The following is an 18826-nucleotide window of genomic DNA, read 5'->3' as shown; positions in this document are numbered from 1 at the left end:
TGGATAAATGAGTTTAAATGTAGTCATAAGTCCACGGGTGCCTTGTTTGTTGATTGTTGATCAAAAACGCATGCAAAAAGACAGGTGATGTTTAATCGCAATTTGCAGGATTTTTTGTGTCAATTCATGACTGCAGACGAAACTTGGATTCACCATTACACACCTGAGTTCCAAGCAGGAGTCAAAACAGTGGACATTGCCCAGTGAAAGAGCACCATAAAAAGTAAAAACCATTTTGTCAGCTGGGAAGGTGATGGCCACTGCATTTTGGGATTCCCAAGGAATTATCATGATAGACTATTTGGAAAAGGATAAGACAATGACAGGAGTCTGTTCTGTGTCATTGTTGGACCGTTTAAAAGAAGAACTGAAGAAAAAACGGCCAAGATTGGCACACAAAAAAAAAGTGTCTTTCATCAAGACAATACACAATCCCACACATTGGCCTTCGCAATGGCAAAATTGCATGAATTGAGGTTCAAATTGGTTCCATATTCACCAGACTTGACCCTGTGTGCGACTTCTTCTCGTTCCCAAACTTAAAAATTTGGCTCGGTGGGAAATATTTTTCCTCTAATAAAGATGTCATCAAGGCTTTCAATGACTATTTTGCACAATTTGACAAATCCTATTTTTTAGATGGGATGAAAAAATTGGAAACTCGCTAGACCAAATGTGTAGACCTCAATGGAGACTATGTTGAGAAATTAAGGTGATTTTTTCCAAAAAAAATGTGTTTAACTTACTTTTTTTACCAAACTTTTCAAGCAGTCCTCATAGTGCCAAGGTTTTGAGTCATCAAGTGAGTTGGTGGTTTACATGAAGCGTGATTGAGTTCAATGTTGCTATAGGCCATGCATTGTGAAGAGAGGTGATAAAGAAATGCATTAGCAACATGGTCAGTGAACAATGGAACGGTGATTTTAATTATGGTGGTACAGAATAGATGCCATTTAGCATGAAGATTTGAATGAAGAGTTGAAATTTATCAACTTCTTCAGAGACAACTATCTTAGGCAGTATGTAAAGGAGGGCACACCAGGATTGAGACCTTTAGATGGGATCATTTCATCAGAGTATGTGATTGTTAAAATTAGAATAGCCAGAGCAACAACTATTTTAAAAGTCATGGACAAAATATGGAAGAGCTGAGCTATAAAGATGCAAACTAAACTGCACATTGTAGAAACCTGTATCTTCAGCAGCATGCTCTATGGATGCGAGGCCTGGGTACTCCTGACAGAATCTGAAAGGAGGATATTGGCATTTGAGAATAAGTGCTATAGAAAGATTTTGAGAATAAGCTGGATACAGAAAGTGAACAATGAGGAAATCTACAGACGAATACAACCAGAAGAAAACCTGATCCAGAAAATAATCAAAAGGAAACTATGTCTATTTAGCAATATATGTAGAATAAATGATGAGAGAAAAATAAAAACGTTGCTGTTCAGAATGATTGAAGGAAACAACAAAAGAAGAAGACCAAAGAAAGAATGCGGCGATGACATCTCAAATGGTGTGGAAACTCTATACACAAATTGAGTCATCTTGCACAAAACTGAATGCAATGGAAGAATCATATCAAGATGGCAGCAGACATCTCAAATGGTGTGGAAACTCCATACACAAATTGAGTCATCTTGCACAAAACTGAATGCAATGGAAGAATCATATCAAGATGGCAGCAGACATGACACCTACGGGCATTGGACCCATGGTTGTTGATGATATGATTGTTAGTGGGTTTTTTCATTTCCCACCAGATGGTGAGAGAGAGAGATAATAAAATTATCACCTAGGTTGTGGTTATCCATATGAAGACTTCTGTTAGCAAAGGAAATATATGGAAATTAAGTAGATATTGAATCCAATATTATTTCAAAACCGAATATAGAAACTACAAGAGTTTCGTGCCGAATATAGAAACTATAAAATTTAGTGGATCCAAGCTTAAGCAACCTTTCCAGACAGGGGCAAATCGTGGCAAACGTGGGGTAAGTTCTGATCACTTTCCTTAGTATTCTCCATAATGCAAAGCACATCTTCTTGCAGACATGTATGATGCTATGCATTATGGGATGAGGTCACTACCCAGACTAGTTTCAACCTTTGTTGAGGTCTCATCAGTTGGAGCCAGATGCAAAATACGCAGGTTGAAGTGATGCAGAAGTCATTCTTTCCTGTATGAGTTGCCAAAAAGTGTCACATTTTAAAAGGTACCAAGAATTACCGAAATAAAGAGACAAGAGGCTTCACTTCGGTGATGCAAAATTATACATGGATATTAGATCCAACATTATTTCAAAGCCGAATATAGAAATTACAGGAGTTTGGTGCCGAATATAGAAACTATAAAAGTTTCGTCGGATCCAAGCATAAGCAACCTTTCAGGTACAATCAGGAAAGCAAAGAAACAAAAATTACAAGCTATACGTTAACTGACAATTCTATTTCAATAACAAAATAGTAGTGCGCGTGAAACAATACGTGTGTCGCGGATACATGATTTACTTGTTGAGATTCATTTTGTAGTTTGCACTGAAGTTCATTTCTTAGGAAATTCCAAATAAACATTTTGGTTATTTCCAAGAGATATCTTCATATTGGAAGTGTGTTACTGCTAATATTGTGAAGTTATTTTCATTCTAATTTCCAAAACTTGTATTAAAAAATTATTTTAAAATATTCTGAAAAAATTGATGCTATCAAACAATATATTTATTGTGATATAATACGGTTTGAACATTACTTATTTTTCTTAAACTTTTCTGATATATGGAAATATGCATGTCATATCATTACTCTTATAGATTTAGATACACTGTTCTTGTTTGAGAACACCTCATTCTACTTTTCTGAACAACATGTTATGTTAAATTGCTTTATATTCTTATTTTCAGGCTAATTTTTAAAACATTACAAATTTATATTCAGTTGTATTTTAAATGAACTTGCAGTTGAAAAACAAAACAACACATTATTATTATTATTGCTGTTGTTTGGAGAATACTCATTCCACTAATAATAATTCAGTTTCTTAACCATTGTTAATTATATGGTGACATTATCTGAGACGTCCTATGTGTCGAATTTATTTACATTTTTTGTTAGGTTAGAAGTATTCCAATCACAACTCCCCCTCCCCATGCAATACACACACAGACATAGGCTCTCACTAAGACCTCTCACAGTAACTGAATTATAAATATCTACTTTTTTATCATTTCATATTTCATACTTTTCATAGTGTGTTTTCTTATCTATATCAATACTATTTCTTTGCTATTTAATTATTCCAACCACTACTTTTTTCCTCTCTGGGTCCCAGTAATCAGTTGTTTATGGAATTGCAAGCAGCTGAAAAGTGTTATATTTTTTTACTAATAGATTACCTATTATTTCCATACATAAAGTCTTATGTTTATGTCATGAAAGTTAGATATGAAGGTAATGTCCTTAAAATTTTCTGTCCTTAAAGAGGAATAAAGCTGAATAGCATGAAATAATTTATGAAGTGATACGATCTTCTCTTCCTTTCACTCCTGTGGAACTTCACCCAATATAAGACTCATATCAAACAAATATGCCAAGGCAGATATCAACTCCATGGCACTTTCTTTCAAAAATACCTGGCAATATATCATCAAGTCCAAACTTTATTAGCATCTACTCAATTTCACATGTACTTCTTACTCAAACACAGTCAGTGTCTCCTTCTCCTCCTCATCCATTCCTCTCAAACTTTCAGTAATGTCACATTCACAAGAGTGAAAGATCTTTATGAACTGCTCATTAAATATCTCAACTATATTCTCCACAATAGTCAACCTTATCCCATTCTCTGCAATCCATGTCATCTTACCATAGTCATCTTTTTTTTCGCTGGCTACATATTGAAAAAAAAAAAAACTGTAGGAATTTTTTTTTGGCATTGGCTAACTACTGCTCATACTTCTTTTGCTACTGTTACCATCTGAGTGACCCTCCTTGTTTGTTCTTTGTACTCTTCACGGAACTGATTATTACCACTTATATTATGTTGCCTCCATAATACCTTCTTTCTCTGTATTGCATGCTTAATCTCTTCATTCATCCTTTTCAAACCTACCTTATTTAACCTACCTTGTTTATGACGTATGACCTTCTGACCCTTGGTATACATTGCTTGTACTAGATAGTTCTTGAATATCACCCAAGCAACATTGATCTCCTTTCCACCTAATTCCTCATTCCATGTTACAGCTTCAAGCTGTCACTTGAGCTTCTCATAGCCTTGTGGTTCCACATATTCCCTTTCCTCACAGAAGTCCTCACATGGTTAGTAACCAGCCAGGTAATGGCTACATATTGAAGTGTTCACTCTCACTAACTGGAGGAGATTTATTATGACATCCTCTGATGAAATTCTTTAATTACTCTGATCTTGAATTCATTAATCCAATATTATTATTATTATTTGGTAACCTATATGGTGTCAACAGACTAATAGTGGGAGGCCCACTCAACCAGCAACATGTCTATCATAATGAGCTTTGAAGTTATATACATTACCTACACTCACAATGGACTCAGGCAATACATTCTACTCAGTAAGAAATCTCCACCTAAAAAATCTACTTCTCACACCCTTCTTCATCATATCCTTTATGCAATGTCCAGGAATGAGTTCTTGTTGTTCCAATCTTAACATCCATTCTCTTTATAATTTCTTCTGTATTAGTCTGACAGAATTCCTTAACTAATTTGAAAATCTCTATCATAACCTCCTCTTTCCTCCTATCTAGCAACCTCTGTATCCACATTCTCTCAAACGCTTTTCATAACCAACACTCCAGCGTCCTGATTTCATTTTGGTTATTCATCTTTGAATAACCAAAACGAAATCCTCTTCAGTGTTTCCACATCACAATGAAAACTAAGTGATCAATGACCAAATTTTAGCACAATAGTTCATACATGGCCTGAACAATGTGCTTTTTATCATAGCAGCAACAATACAATTTGCAGTTTTGCAACTCTTCCGATGTGCCCTCTGAACTTTAGTCAGCTGTCTACCATCATTCCAAGATCCCAAATCTCATCCACTTCTTGAAGTACATCTCCACCAATACAGTACACAGCTTTATATCTCTGTATTCCAAAGTGTAATGCAGAGATACAAACACCTTGCATTTATTGATATTAAAACATGTGACCAACTTTCCTTGAAGAGCTCAGAGTGAAAGTATTTTAATGTCTAGGGCACTAAAATCTAACACTAGTGCATTCTTAATACTTTGCACACCACACTCCTCTATATGACCAAGTTAATAAAAAAAAAAAAAAAAGCTGGCAGCATGCCATATTTTTCTAAACAGTGTCGTATAGTACCTGTCATAATAATTTATCTTATTGTCATTCACCCAGTCTAGGTCGCAGTTAGATCCCCAGATTTGGATATCCAGGACAACAATCTTACCATTTCTTGATTACTAAACATTAGGCTTTCTTTTTCTTCTTTTTCTTCTTATTATTTTCCTGACTTCTATAGAGTCAAAAAGACTCATCATGAGAAGTCAACATAAAGTCTATCATAAAACCTGTATCAAGAATACCTAGACAGTGGTGACCCTGGTATTGCAGATGAACTTATTCACAGCCATGACCCAACTGACAGAAGAAATGGACTGAGACAGTAGAAAGACTTGATTTTTAGCACTCCAGTAGGAAGGCATGGAACCTTCTAGGTAGTGGCACCCCAACTGTCCAGGAACAATCAGTTATTTCTCCTAACCAATACACATCACATATAGTCTATATATAAAGATTACTGTCAAGAACAAACAGCATGCTATTCAAATAAAAAGAGAATTTACACTTTCGAAGAATAGTAGACCATCACACCCTTTATATTTGCAACCTTTCACTTTTGAAGATATTAACATTGCTTTAACAGATATGAAACCAGTCGAAGCTCCAGGTCTCGATGGTATTCATCCCGACTTCCTGTGGAAGTTAGGACAAAAAGCTCGACAGTAGTTGGCTTGTTTTTTCTCTGACATCCTCCAGACTGGTAGACTTCTGAAAGAACTTAAGAGAAGAAAAATTATCCCAATTTTAAAACCAGAAAATTACCGACCAGTTGTCCTGCTTAGCACCTGTTATAAGCTGCTATAAAGGCTCATCCTCAATAGAATTGCCCCTAAAATAATGGAACAAGTCCCAGTGGAACAGGCTGGATTCAGACATGAGCAAAGCTTGGAGTAGGCTTTGTAAGTGACAAAACATGATCTATGATCATGTTTTGTCACTTACCACACACACACACACATAGAGGCAGGCTACCAACAACACCTGAAAACAGATGTAGCTTTTGTAGACTTTACTGCAGCTTATGATATAGTCTGGAGGCAAAGTGCAATCTGCAAGTACCTTCGTGTGGTCCATTGCAGAACAATAGCTAAACTAATTGAAAACATGCTAAGGAACTCTCTGTTCCAAGTGGTTATAGATGAGAATAGAAGTAAACAAAGAACACTGGATAATGGATTACCACAAGGAGCTGTCTTGGCTCCCCTCCTATTTAACTTATACATTGCAGACTTGCCTACTACAGCCTCCAAGAAGTTTTGTTATGATGATGACATTGCTCTAGCCACCAGATACACCAACTTTACTATAACGGAAGACATACTAACAAATGACCATAAAGTCCTGGATGCATACGTCTGCAAATTTGTATGAGGTAGAGGTGGGCTAGAAAGGATATTTAGTGGGGTGTTGCTACAGACCCAGGCGTATAGAGGGTGGGGACCAGGAAATGTTTAGACAGTTGAGTTTGGCAAGTGAAAGAGGAATGATTGTTATGGGAGATTTTAACTACAGTAGTATAAACTGGGGAGAGGAAGATGCATGTAGCAATAAGGGAATGGAATTTCTAGATTTCTTGAGGGAGAAATGTCTTAGGCAACATGTAATAGAGGGAACAAGAGGTTCAAGAGTTTTTGATTTGGTTACAGCATCAGAAGAGTTGATAATAACTGAGATGACATATCTCCCACCAGTTGGAGAGAGTGACCATATGGTTTTGACTTGGAAAATGAATAAACATGCAGGAGTATCAAAGAGATGGGAATGTATGTGGAATTATAAAGCAGGTGATTATAATAGTCTTAGATGTCAACTTGGGGAAGTTTCATGGAGGGAGGAATTGGAAGACTGGGATATCATTAGTGCTTGGGAAATTATGAAGGAATATTTGTTAGCAGCAATGGCAAGTTGTATACCACGAGTGAAGCAGAGGACACAATTTGGAGTAAAGTGGATGACAAACAATATTAAACAGGAACTGCATGTGAAAAAGAGGCTATGGATAGAGATATAAGGAGACAGCTGAAGAGAAGATGCATGAAGAGTATAAGACACAGGCCAGAAGAGTGACAAGTATAGTAACGAAGACGAAACTGGAAAATGAGAGGAGATTAGCCCTAAGATCCAAAGAAAATCCTAGGGAATTTTTTAGATATGTGGCCAGTAGGAGGAGAAATGACTGTGGAAGAATGATATTGTGGGATAAAAATAGGAATAAAGTGACTGATGCAGAGGACATAGTGGAATTGTTCAATGAACACTTTATTGGAGTATTTCATCCCGGAGGAGTAAGTTTTAATGCTAGAGGGATAGGGCAGGTTCGAGGTTTAGAGGTACAGGAGGAGAGTGAGTTTCAAATACTGAGCTGGATGTCAGTAAAGCTGTGGGACTGGATGGTATTTCACCACGAGTTTTGAGAGAATGTGCTAGGGAACTGACAGTGCCTTTGACCTGGCTTTTCAATGAAAGTCTGGCTGCGGGAAAGGTGCCCATGGAATGGAAGGAAGGTAAGATAGTGCCATTGCATAAGGGCGGTAGCAGATTGGAAGTATCTAACTGTGTTTTGCATCAGTAGTTGTTAAGATCTCGGAGAAATTAGTGAGGGACCATATACAGCTTTGGGCAGATGAGAGTAATGTTATTTGTTAGAGTCGACGTGGATTTGTGAAGGGGCGCTCTTGTTTTAGCAATGTGCTAGCCTTTAATGATAAAGTTACAAGAGCATTAGATGAGGGAAAGGCATATACTGCCATTTTCTTAGACTTAGCGAGGGTATTTGACAGGGTGTCACATGATAAGCTGATATTTAAGTTGAAGCACATGGGTCTGGATGTCAGATTGGTCAACTGGATTCAGGATTGGCTGTCCAATAGGTATCAGAAAGTTGTGTGTGGTGGGGCAGTTTCAAGGAAGCAGAGGGTTACAAGTGGGGTTCCACAGGGCTCAGAACTGGGACCTATATTGTTTAACCTTTATATCAATGTCATTGTCAGTGTATTGCAAGGAGATATTCAGTTGTTTGCAGATGATACGAAGCTGGGAAGGATTATTAGCAATAGTGCAAATGTGACAGCCCTGCAAGAGGATTTGAATAAGCTAGATAGATGGGCAAACGAATGGGGGGTGTCGGTTTAATGCAGCAAAATATAAGGTCTTGAGGTTTGCGACACATTGATGGGACACTGCATACTCTGTGGGATGAGTTATACTGGAAGAAGTAGAGGAGACAAGAGATCTGGGGTTGATGATTGATAGAAACCTGAAATTTACGGGACATATTGCAAAGGTGGTGAAGGTAACACAGAGGAGTGCTGCAATATTGAGAAGGACACTGACCTGCAGAGATAAAATAGTTATCATTCTGTTGTATAAGACCCTGATCAGACCACACGTGGACTATTGTTCTCAGATTTGGTCTCCAGGATTTGAAGGGGATAAATTAACTGTGAAAATGTGCAAAGGCGGATAACAAAGACGTTTTCAGGACTGTACAATGATAGTTATGAGGATTGGCTGAGAAAATGTGGACTGCAGAGTTTTGTGGATAGAAGAAGGAGAGATGATATGATCGAGACTTTTAAACTGTTGAGAGGTGGTTACAGGGTTGATACTGGGGAGTTCTTTCACTTGGTTGAACAGCGGGAAGGAGTGATGACAAGAGGCCATCTCTGGAAGTTGCGAAAGGAAACTGTGAGCAAGAGGGTGAGGAGTGGTTTTTTGCGTGGAGGGTGGTTGGGCCATGGAATGCGTTACCTAATGGAGTGGTGAGAACGTGAATAGTCGACGAGTTCAAGGTGTGGTATGATAGACTTTGTGTTTCTTAGGGGGGGGGGGACCTCCCCTCGATGAGTCTTGATAGACTTTGTGTTTCTTAGGAAGGACCTCCCACGATGAATCTTTTGACTCCATGGAGGCCTGAATAATAATAATAAATGGAGATTACGCCCAAACTCGAGTAAATCAGAAGTTTAATGCTTCCACTTGAATAATCAGGCTAACAAAGAACTGATTCTCTATTTCAATCACAAACTGCTATGTTACAACAGATTCCTGAAATATCTGGATGTCACTTTAGATAGAACTCTTTCTACTTTAAATCACATCTGATTAATATATCATCGAAGTTAAAAACATGAAACAACATTCTGCAGAAACTGCAGAACAACTTGAGGTGCCTCAGCAGCAATACTTCGCTGCAATGCTCTTGGTCTTGTTTACTATGCAGCTGAATACTGTTCACCTGTATGGCTGAACAGAGCCCATGTGCACTTGGTCATTGCTCAGCTTAATACCACTATCCACCTTATTTCTGGAACTGTGAAGTCAGCCACAATCTACTAGCTCCCAGGGCTAAGTCATATTCCACCTCCACAGATCTTACGTTCTTCTACGTGAATATAGTAAAATCATGGAAACCCAAGATCTTACAATCCATGAAGACATTCTGCTCCTAGAAATAAATAGTCTAAAGTCGAGGCACCTTCCAATCCTAACAGTGAAAAATCTTGCAGGGACAAATTTTAACACGAAGGAGAAGTGGAAAGAGTTCTGGTGTAATACTTCAACACGGGACTTCCATGAATTAGTGGACCCAAGCCAGAGGCCTTCAGGTTTTGATCTACCATGGCCATGGAAAACTTTGTCTTCCCTTAACATAATTCACACCAATCATGGCAGATGTACAGACCACTTTTGCAAATGAGACATGATTGCCTCTTCCAGACAATTAGTCACATCACAGTAGAATATGCTCACCGTGTTGGATTTCACCTGTTGGATTTCATCCATGCTTATCCAGTAAACTGCTGCACTAAGGGTTTAACCGCATTAATAAGCTTATGTGTTCATCACACATGTTGAATTGGATTTAAACGGTATTGATGCGAACACAGGTTAAGAAATTAACTATTTATTTACTTAAAAGCTAATATTTTGCTGGTATTATATCCAGCATCTTCAGAGCAGACAAAGTTTGTTACAAATGCAAGATAACCACAATCCAGTGTAACAATCGGGCTAGTATAAGTAATTGCAGCATGCAACACAAGACTAAGTCCTAATAAAGCACCACCTAAGTTTAAAAAAAAAACATAAAAACAGTAGTCCAAAGTTTAGAAAAAATGGTAGTCCAAATAGTAGTCTTGAAAATTTTGAAAAATAGTAGTCCAAAGTTTTAAAAAATAAAATAAAAATAAATAAATATTAGAAGTTTATTTTGCACTATTTTAATGAGACCTCAAGAAAGGTCGAAACCAGTCTGGGTAGTGGCCCTTCCCTTAATGAATAGCATTATTCATGTCAGCAATGAGATGTGCTTTGCATTATGTGGGAGATACTGAGACAAGGAGCGATGAGAACTTGATCCACCTTTGCTACGAGTTGCCAACAGATGCACCACCTTACCTCAATCCTGAAGATATTTTCAGGCACAAAATTTGTTTGCTCACACTTGGATAAAGGATTAAGCTAAATTTATTATAAATAAATATTAATATTTATTTATTTGTTTTAAGGCTTCTGTTGATTCCAGGAACAACCTCTCTGACTTGTAGAAGCTTCTTTGCAGTATTTTTGTTTTTTTCCAATTGATCCTGTGTGCTGGGATATCCAAAGCATGGTCTGCCAGACCCGACTTGCCATAGCGAAAGCACTGGATATATTTTTTGTGTTCACTGAGACGAATGTCCACAGTTTTTCCTGTCTATCCAAGTAGGCTCAACAACATGAACAGGGAACTTCAAGGAGTCAATGAAGTGCCCTGTTCAACAACATGAACAGGGCACTTCATTGACTCCTTGATGTGATAAAGGAGTGAATCTGTCCTTAGGTGAAAGGATGAGAGTTTCCAATTTCACATAAAGTTTAAATACAGTGCGCAGTTGGTGTTTGTTAAGCACCCTAGATATCTCTTCAGATGTGCCTTTAATGTATGGAATGGTGATAGTTTTGTTGTAGTCTTCTGTGGTAGATAGTGGGGAGGATTTCTGGATAGCGTTTAGTATTTTATCTATCTTATGGGGATTATATCCATTGGTTAGGAAGGTGTGATGCAGGTGAGAAAGTTCAGCAGTGAGAGCAATGTCATTTGAACAGATTGCTCTAGCTCTATGGGTTGGTGTTTTTAAGATACCATATTGTTGAGAAGGGTGATGGTGTGATTGTTTGTGTAAATATCTCCCTGTATGTGTGGGTTTTCTATAAACCGAAAATTATAAGGAACCTTCTAGAAGACGTGTGATCAGTGTGTCCAGGAAGGGTAGGCAGTCATTGGCTTCTAGTTCCATTGTAAAGTGGATTTTAGGGTGCTGGCTATTTAGATGCACTAAAAATGCATTCAGTGTGTCTGGGCCATGTGGCCAAATAGCAAATGCATCATCAACATAGCGTAGCCAGATACTAGGTTTAAGAGTGGCTGTGTTGATAGCTAGCTTTTCCAGATGTTCTATGTAGAAGTTGGCTTAGGGGGGGGGGGGGGAAAGGGGGGGGGGGATCCCATAGCTGTTCCATCTAATTGTTTGTATATTTTCCCTTTCCATGTAAAATAACCTGCCTATACTGTGAATTTAAATAACTGAAATATATCAGGGGAAAATTGTGAATTTAGTAAGTTAAGTGTTTCAGTCAATGGTACATTAGTGAATCATGAGGTGATATTAAAACTAACCATTAGATCTGAACTATTTAAGGTGTGGTTTTCTAAAATACTTTTTAGGTGGGTAGAATTTTTAACAAAAGAGGGAGAATTGTTTGTGCAAGTGGCTAGTAGTTTGGCTAAATGTTTAGCTAGTGTATATGTGGGACTGTTATACTATCTACAATAGGGCGTAAAGGTGTACCTTGTTTGTGAATTTTTGGAGCTCCGTATATTCTGGGTGTTTTAACGTGAAAGGGTTTGAGTTTGTTGACTGTTTCTTTTGGCCAGGAAGTGACTTTGTTCAATAACTTCGACACCCTATTCTTTTGTCAGTTGGTGGGATCTCAATCTATAATTTGATATGTTGACCAGTCTTGGAGAAGTGTGTGCATTTTGCTTTCATATTCTGTTGTATCCATTACTACAGTTGCATTTCTTTTGTCTGATTTGGTTATTGTAATGTGGTGATTATTGCGTAGCTCTTTTAGAGCTATTATTTCTTTATGTGGGATATTATTTTTGGGAGGCTTAGAATGGATTAGGATATTGGCCACGTCTAATCTAATATTATTGGCTATTGCTGGAGGCAGGTCGTATATCACACGTTCAACAGAAGCCATTTATTTATCCACGCGGTTAAATATTCTTCATGGAGATAATATCATACTCAAGGCACGACAATATGGTAAGTGGAAAGTGAAATTGGCGTGCCAACTGAACAAGTTAGCCTTCTTAAAAAGGTGCCGAGGTACCAATTTGATGCCAATCTGTATAAAAATTAAGAACAAGTTTCACTCGGCCAAAGCCCAATGTATTTATAAACGAGCGAGTTTAGCACTATTACGTGAACAGGTATACACTACTCGCCGAGAACTTTCAAAAATAAATTCTTCCATCAGTGCACTACGTGATATACTATCTGGCATTTTGAACCTGGAGCTATGGGATATCCTGGATAGAATCTCCGACTCAACAGACAACAAAGAATTCGCTAAAGTTGAAAACCGGCACCTGAAGAAATTTGAAATCCACCAGCAATGCAGTGCTACGCAGCGGCCGCAATTACATCAAGATGACATCATTGTGAACTTATCATCAGTAACTTAACCAAAGAAGCCACAAGTGCATTAAGTCGTAGACACAATTTTGCCATTACTTCTAAAGATGTTCCCAAAACCAAAATAATGGCTTCCGTTGAACGTGGGATATAAGACTTGCCTCCAGCAATAGCCAATAATATTAAGTTAGACGTAGCCGATATCCTAATTCATTCTAAGCCTCCCAAAAATAATATCCCACATAAAGAAATAATGGCTCTAAAAGAGCAATGCAATAATAACCACATTAAATAACCAAATCAGACAATCAGACGCTGTATAAATCTACCAAAGATTTGGGAGACAGTCATCCTAAGACCAAATTAATATTTATTTATTTATTTTTTTTTTTCAAAACTTTCAAAGATTACTATTTTTTCAAACCTTTGGACTACTTTTTTTTTTGTTGTTGTTGTTGTTTTTATTTTTTAAACTTAAATGGCTCCTTATTAGGATTTTAGTCTTGTGTTTGCATGCTGCAATTACTTATACTAGCCCCACTGTTACACCAGATTGTGGTTGTCTCGCATTTGTAACAAACTTTGTTTGTGTGCTCTGAAGATGCTGGATATAATACAGTGAAATGTTAGCTTTTAAGTTAATAAATAGTTATTTTCTTATCAATCTGTGTTTGCATCAATACCATTTAAATCCAATTCAACACTAAGTGTTGAATTGGATTTAAACTTTTTATTTAGACTAAGTGTTTGATTGGGTAGGCAACCTAGATAAAACAGTTGTAGTTTATTCCTGAGTATCCTCTTTATGATTGTTTCATACCATGTTTAAATAGTTTGTCTATTTTATACTATATGTTTATATATACTAAAAATTACTGTAAAGTAACTTTTCATGTTTGAGCCATACACTAAATAAAAATATTACTTCACAGTCATTATCCATCTAGAAATAAAGTCTGTCGTACCAGGATATAACACTAATAAAGTGATCATTAAATAGCTCAACTATATCATCTACTTTGGTCACCTGATTTCCATTTCTACCCAGCAAGATAATCCATCCACTATCATTTTTCCTCCTACTCACCACATAGCAAAAAAACTCCTTGGGATTCTCCTTGCAGTCCCAGTCTCCTCTCATATTGTAATGTTTGTCTCTTACAATACTAGTTCATTTCCTAGTCTGACCCTTATATTACTTGTAACTGCTCTCCACTCTCTCTTTATATATATTCCACAATCTCTTTTTCTTCTCCAATTCCCTTTTTATTCCTTTTGTCATCTATTTGATTCCACATCCACTAATGACCCCCCCCCCCCTTTCTTCAAATTCTTTCATTCATTATACTAACACATGCTGGTTACTTTCGTTCTAATATTTGTTATTCACTTCTTTATGATGGTACATATTACATCATGTTATAGTGTCATAGTCTGTCTGAGTCCACAACAAGTGCTACATAAAGTATCTATATTATCCCTAACCTTGGCTATACAAGCCTGGTAGGAAGGGCATTTATCCTAGCCCCTGACTAGATCTATAGACTTCCATCTGGGTAGCATTCTTGTTCCTTCACTACCCAAAGACGGAACCCTTTTTGAGCCACTGAAGGGCTTCCTGTCAACTGCAAGATATGAAAATCTTTTTTTCCTTTCAAGAGAGTTAGAAACAATATGCACTCTATTATCTAAATTCCATCATAATGTTTTAGTTAATTCTCATTTTTGCCATCTCAGGAATGACAATGCAATGCGAATTTGGAAGAACAACTGGAGTGTAATGCATCCTAGAAATATCGAATGGTTTCATTGATTTACTTCATAAACATCATGTTTTTTCCTGTTCTGTAAAAAAACTGAAGAAGAAATGTTGCTATTTTGACTCATTATACAAACTGTGCCTTGTCTACGTGCATGTGTGCATCTTTCATGCGGTGGGACTATGTTGTCCAAGAGATTAGTTGGTGATGTTCTTATTAAATGTGTCATGCGGTCCCAAGGTTGGCCTACTTACAAGTTTAAATACTGAATAAGATTGACTTAGTACTATTTTTCCCAATGTCTTTAATGGATGTATCTTCTAAATTAGGGTTTTTATATTGTTTTGACAGAGCTGTAAAAATATTTCCCTAGAAAATAATTTATTTATTTTATTTATTTTATTTATTTATTTATATTTTATTTTAGTTTTTTATATATTTTTATTTTTATTTTTTTTAACCCCACACATGAAAGGCTACAAGACCTATAACACTACAATGCCATGTGTGTGTCCAAGTGTTTAAGGAGAAAATATAGCCTGTTGATATGTTTCTTAAAGAGTGGAAGGTTGTACTCAATGGGAAAAGCAGTAAGGGGAAGATTGTTCCAAAGAATAGAGATGGGTGGAATGAAGGAAGGTGATGAGAAGTTAGTTCAGTGTGTTTGGAGATGGACAGTGTTGGCCAGTGGGCTCAGTTCTTACATGGTTAGAAGAAATTGGAGGAATGGTAGCAACCTAATCAGAAGAGCAATGCACATGAAAATACCTATAGAAAAGGCACAGTGTTATATTTAACACTAAATAGTATGTTTAATATGTCTAAGTAATATGTTTGTGCCAGGATAAAGTGGATGTCACAGTCAAACCAAGAAGAGAAAATTAATCTTGAAAGAAAACTGAAACTTTATCAAAAATGAGAGGTGATGAGGTAGAATTTTTCTTCCAGGTAATAAGGCAGTCTTCAAGTTTTTTTGTTTTTTTTCACTGAAATTTACAAAGTTGTCATCTTATTTCAGGATGTTGAGGGGGTCAATGTTAAAGACACTGGTTATGGAAGATCTTGAGGCATTTAATGTTAGGGTACTGCAGGGTTTATCGAATGGAAGAGGAAAGAAGAGTATTGTCATCGGCAAAACTGTGAATAGGGTTTGAAATCAAAGAAAGGAGGTAATTGATGTAATTGTTTCCTTCAGTATTATTGATCTGTATTATTTCTCCCTTGATTTTAGAGTTTGATATGCTAGTTGTGCATTCATAATTTGTATAGTAAACATAGGGGAGTTCACATATTGTTGAAGGTTGCTGTGGCAGTCAATAGAAAAATTTATGTAGAATTAAAATCACGGTGAGTTATGCACAGGGCTGGCCTTCTCTATAAAGAGGCCCGGGTGCAAGAAACCTTTTGGGGCCCTAAAATATTTTTCAAAGGTAAAAATTAAAAGATTAAATAAACGTATTGTAAAACCTCTCACCTGCAAATGATTTTGGCACAGGAAAACAAAAACAAAAAAAAAACATTCAAAATATAATACGTTTCCACAAATGTGTACTGACTCAATTGTGTGGCCCGGGTGCATTGCACCCACTGCACCCCCGAGATGGTCGGCCCTGGTTATGCAGAATTAAATTAATAATAACACAACTCATGGTCTTCCTACTTTGAACTTTTATAATTGTCTAAATGGCCTATGAATAGTAAGATACAGAGAATATAGTTAAAAGGTATATTTCTTACTTCTGCATATATACTTCTTTTCTTATTTATTCTAATTTTATTATATTATTGCTTCATTTTCCATTTATTTATTTATTTATTTATTTTTATTAGATATATGTCACTGGACAGTTACAGCTAGAAATACTGTATTTTAATGAAAAAGTATCTTCATGGGAGCCACTTTTGGAACCAGTAATGGAAGTGGAAAATCATTATAGACCATGGGAAATAGTATTTAAGGTAATATAAAAAAAGAGCATAAAAGATTTTTTGTTAATTAATTTTACATAATCATAATTTTTTTCTTTTTAATGGGAAATTTAATCCCTAATTGGTTTATCATGCTGCTGTTATTTATGATGAAGTACTACATTGAATATATGGAGCATTATTTATGAAAATACTATATTTTGGATCTTCCAAATACATGTTAAGAAATAAAGTGGTAGCAGCGATATTTACTTTGTTATTCTATGTTTGAAATTCATCAATAGTCAGATTAATTTCACATATTACTAGATTTATATGTTATACACTTCATGACTAAAATTAGATCTAGTGTCCAGGAATCCATTGAGATGAAGAAAAAGTACAGTAGCGAGTAACAAAATGTTTTCTTGACTGTAATTTGTACAGTGAGTGGAGAGATTAACCTGTTAATCTTCTGCTTACCAAGGTGGATTGTAAAGGGTGTCCCAAAATTCATGCAAGATTTAAATTTAGCACCATTTGTGCGGTAAAGTGTTGCCAACAAGAAAAAAAAGACAGCATGACAGTTCAGGGTTATTAAAAATGGAGCGCTACACGAAAGAACAGTGCATTTTCATCGTTGAGCAATATTTTAAAAATAATGAAGGTTTGGCAGGCTACAGTTCACAATTTTCATACAAAATATGGTCAGAATAGTGATTTAACTTCATCATCTGTGAAAAGATTAATTAAAAAATTCAAGGAAACTGGATCAATTAGTGATCTTATACACTCTGGCCGTCCTTCAACAAGTTGTTCAACAGAAAACATCGAAGCAGTTCGTGAGAGTGTTGCTGAGAGTCCAGGAACATCAATTTGGCACCGTGGTCTTGAATTGGGCATTTCGAGAAGCTCTCTACAGCGTATTCTCACGAAAGATTTGCATCTTTATGTTTACAAAGTTCAATTGACTCAAGAACTGAAGCCCACTGACCACACACAGCGAAGAGAGTTCGTTGAATGGATTATGGAACAACAACAAGTGGATGCTTATTTTTCGAACAAAATCATCTTCAGCGATGAGGCTCATCTTCATCTTGATGGCTTCGTTAATCGACAAAATTGTCGCATTTGGGGTTCAGAAATTCCACGAGTGATTGTTGAGAAACAAATGCATCCACAACGTGTCACTGTTTGGTGCGGATTTTGGGCTGGAAGCATCATCGGTCCATTCTTCTTTGAAAATGTGGCTGGTAAGGCAATAACAGTTAATGGTGCTCGCTATCGCGACATGATAATCCAGTTTTTTGTGCCTTAATTGCAAGATATGGATGTGGATGACATGTGGTTTCAACAAGACGGTGCTACTTGCCATACAGCCCGAGAAACAATTCAATTACTGCATGAGCCATTTCCTGGTCGTGTAATTCCTGTTTTGGTGATCAGAATTGTCCGCCCAGATCATGTGACTTAACACCATTGGACTTTTTTCTTTGGGGTTTTTTGAAGTCTAAGGTTTATGCCAACAAGCCCACGACCACCCATGCCTTGAAGGAGGAAATTGAGCGCTGTATCAACGAAATTCAGCCACATTTATGCAAAATGGTTATGGAAAATTTCGACAAAAGAGTGCGTATGTGCCAGCAAAGCCATGGAGGCCATTTACCTGATATGCTATTCCATGCATAACCCTATACTGTATACTTTATGAATCAATAAGAAATTACAATTTTTAATTAAAAACCTGTGTTTTCTATCAAAATTACTTCTTGCATGAATTTTGGGACACCTTGTATATGTGAACCATCTTTCAGTTTTTGTTAATTCCTTACTGTTAGAGCTATTTGTGAATTAACTGTAATGGAGTAGCAATGTTTGAGATTGCTGGACTTAAAGTACACTGTTTTTCAATCAGAAAGAATCAGAAAGTACACTGTACGATCAGAAATTGTCTGCTTCAGTATTTTAATATTTTGCTTTAAATTTATCTTTTTTTGTTGTTGTTGTTGTTCGCAAGAAATTTATTTTTTATAAAATCATGCTTTTTTTTCAAATAACATTTATTGAAATAAATATGATTTGAATAATTTTTTCCCTTTGCTTGCAGAATTCTAA

At 36.5% G+C, this 18826-nt stretch overlaps 1 protein-coding gene across 10 annotated transcripts in view; it reads left to right on the top strand.

Moving 5' to 3' along the window:
• LOC150104358 (intermembrane lipid transfer protein VPS13A-like) overlaps positions 1–18826 on the top strand; it is a 2072875-nt gene that overhangs the window by 1240149 nt on the left and 813900 nt on the right. For all 10 annotated transcript variants that reach the window (XM_090396324.1, XM_090396319.1, XM_090396320.1 and 7 more), the window contains one exon: positions 16634–16762. In XM_090396324.1, the coding sequence (XP_090252450.1) occupies positions 16634–16762 (129 nt within the window). The remainder of the gene's footprint in view (positions 1–16633; positions 16763–18826) is intronic.

Source organism: Typopeltis vanoorti, chromosome 8 (genome assembly GCF_054136105.1).
Source record: "Typopeltis vanoorti isolate ZY-2024b chromosome 8, IOZ_Tvanoo_1.0, whole genome shotgun sequence".
Classification (NCBI taxonomy): Eukaryota; Metazoa; Arthropoda; class Arachnida; order Uropygi; family Thelyphonidae; genus Typopeltis; species Typopeltis vanoorti.
The sequence above is the reverse complement of the archived record's forward strand: the minus strand, read 5'-3'. Positions and strand labels throughout refer to the sequence as shown.